Here is a 2,406-nt window from a genome sequence, read left to right on the forward strand (position 1 = left end):
GGGACCTAAATTTGTCTCCACAACCCCAGCAAGACATGTCTACACACATGTACATGCCCTAACAGAAGCTGATCTGCAACTAGAAAATGCATTTCCTGCTGAAATGCATGTGAANGCCCGAAAGGGTGCTGGGAGAGGCTCCAGCTCCCCCGCGACCCTACTAGAGGATAAGCGGTAGAAAATGAATGAATGAATGAATGTCTACACACATGTACATGCCCTAACAGAAGCTGATCTGCAACTAGAAAATGCATTTCCTGCTGAAATGCATGTGAATGCTGAGAGCTGAATGAGATTGCTGAAGCAATGCTGAAGAAGCTAAAGCAGTGGCTGAAGATTAAAAGCAGAACTTGTAATCTGGAGGTTGAGCGCTTCGAAAAACTAGATGCCAAAATGTTAAACTGAAGGAGCTGAANGATACACTAAATTGACCATAGGTGTGAGTGTGAGAATGAATGGTTGTCTGTCTCTGTGTGTTTGCCCTGCGATGGACTGGCGACCTGTCCAGGGTGTACCCCGCCTCTCGCCCGAAAGGGTGCTGGGAGAGGCTCCAGCTCCCCCGCGACCCTACTAGAGGATAAGCGGTAGAAAATGAATGAATGAATGAATGTCTACACACATGTACATGCCCTAACAGAAGCTGATCTGCAACTAGAAAATGCATTTCCTGCTGAAATGCATGTGATGCTGAGAGCTTAAAAGCAGAACTTGTAATCTGGAGGTTGAGCGCTTTGAAAAACTAGATGCCAAAATGTTAAACTGAAGGAGCTGAAGTTCCTTCGCTGCAAAAGCTGAGAACTGAAACATGTTTAAAGCCAAATCATTTACTGTAAAAGGTGGAAGTAGGAATAAAATGCCTTACAACTGTGAATGAAATCATTTGTATTAGTAAAAGAAATATGAACTGCATCCTAAACATTAGAAAAAGTAATTTCTTTTAAGAGTTACACTACACAGGAATTGGTCTCAGTTGTGAAGTTTGTAAATACAGAACAATCTGACCTGTTAGTAGCACCTAATGGAAACCCCTAACGATGAAGAGCTGATGTTACATCACATGTTTGACCTGCATTCAGTTCATGATTTGTCAAACTGTCAAAATTCGGATCACTCTTTTTCCACAGCTTGATGAGCTCTACAGTTTTATGTCACATGATCTTTCTGGTCAGTCATGGTCGAGGTGTTTCATGTGCACAGATCAGCAGTGTGCTGGGTCGCTCACAGAGTTTAAACTCTGACCGTCTGCTGAACACTGTGAAGTTTCTGTCAAAACAACAGGAGGATGTGATAGCAGCACACTGCTATCACATCCTGGCATCCTCCCATCCTCACACTGGCTTCCCACAAGATAATCAAACAAACAAAAGTTTCCATGGAAACAGTAGAATTTTACTGCTGTAAAATCTCTTTCACTGCTGTAAATAACTTTTCTTAATTAAGCCTTAAATGAGATTTTGTGCAACACCCTTAAGTGACTCCCTCAGCTAAGGGGAAATTAAACCTTTATTGTTATACTAAAGTAGAAAACTTAAGGTGCCTTGTGCAACCGGCCCCTGGACCTCAGGCTCCACTATTGTTCTGGGTCCTTTTCTCGTGTTAACACTATTTAGTTTAACAAACACATGCAGACACAAACTAAACCAAAATATTTTAGGCATGAGGATCATTCATCATCCATCACAGTCTCAGTGACAGAACAGCATCTACTCTCCAAAAGACTTACAGAATGGACAACACACCAACGTGTCAAATGGCCTGTGACCATGACGACAGTCTGATTTACAATGTACATAGTCAACTGTGAAGGCTGCAGTGGAAAAAATAAAATGATAACCAGAGCTTTTATAACACAGTTGCTCTCCTCTGTAGTTTGCCCTGTGTGGTTTTCAAAATATCAAAATCAAGTTGACTGTATCTCAAGTGTATCTTTAAGTGTGGATGAACTGCTGTTCTCCTCTACACCAGGAGGTGCTGCTGAGCTGTCGGGGCTCATTGAAGTCGGCGATGAGGTCCTCTCCATCAACGGCTGCTCTCTAGAGGGTCTCATGCACCACGATGCCTGGAAAATCATCAAAGCCACTAACAAAGGGCCCAACACCCTCCTCATCCGCAAGCTGAACACCTGACTGTAGGGAAAACCTCCTGAGGGGGGGCCACTGTGAAACTGCCCTCTAAACTAGGGTTTGGACAAACAACAGAAACCAGGACGAGCAGGTTTTTTTTTTTTTTTTTTTTTACAGGTTTTCTGATGGACTTTATTTGATTTTGTGTTTTGTCTTGTTTCATGTGTTTGTACCTATAAATAGGTCAAAGAGGATGGAGCACTAACTTTTGTGGTGTTCAGAGCTGAATCTATTTCAGACAGGAAGTGCAGTTTGTTTACATTAGATTCACTTTGGAACGTTT

At 42.4% G+C, this 2,406-nt stretch overlaps 1 protein-coding gene across 1 annotated transcript in view; it reads left to right on the forward strand.

Annotated features, from left to right (window-relative positions):
• pdzd2 (PDZ domain containing 2) overlaps positions 1–2,216 on the forward strand; it is a 76,247-nt gene extending 74,031 nt beyond the window's left edge. The window contains 1 exon segment of the mRNA XM_022753008.1: positions 1,966–2,216. Within this exon segment, the coding sequence (XP_022608729.1) occupies positions 1,966–2,126 (161 nt within the window). The 3' untranslated portion in view covers positions 2,127–2,216.
• The last annotated feature ends 190 nt before the right edge of the window (positions 2,217–2,406 follow it).

The sequence above is a fragment of the Seriola dumerili genome, unplaced genomic scaffold, assembly GCF_002260705.1.
Source record: "Seriola dumerili isolate Sdu_G_001 unplaced genomic scaffold, Sdu_1.0 BDQW01000017.1, whole genome shotgun sequence".
NCBI classification, from domain to species: Eukaryota; Metazoa; Chordata; class Actinopteri; order Carangiformes; family Carangidae; genus Seriola; species Seriola dumerili.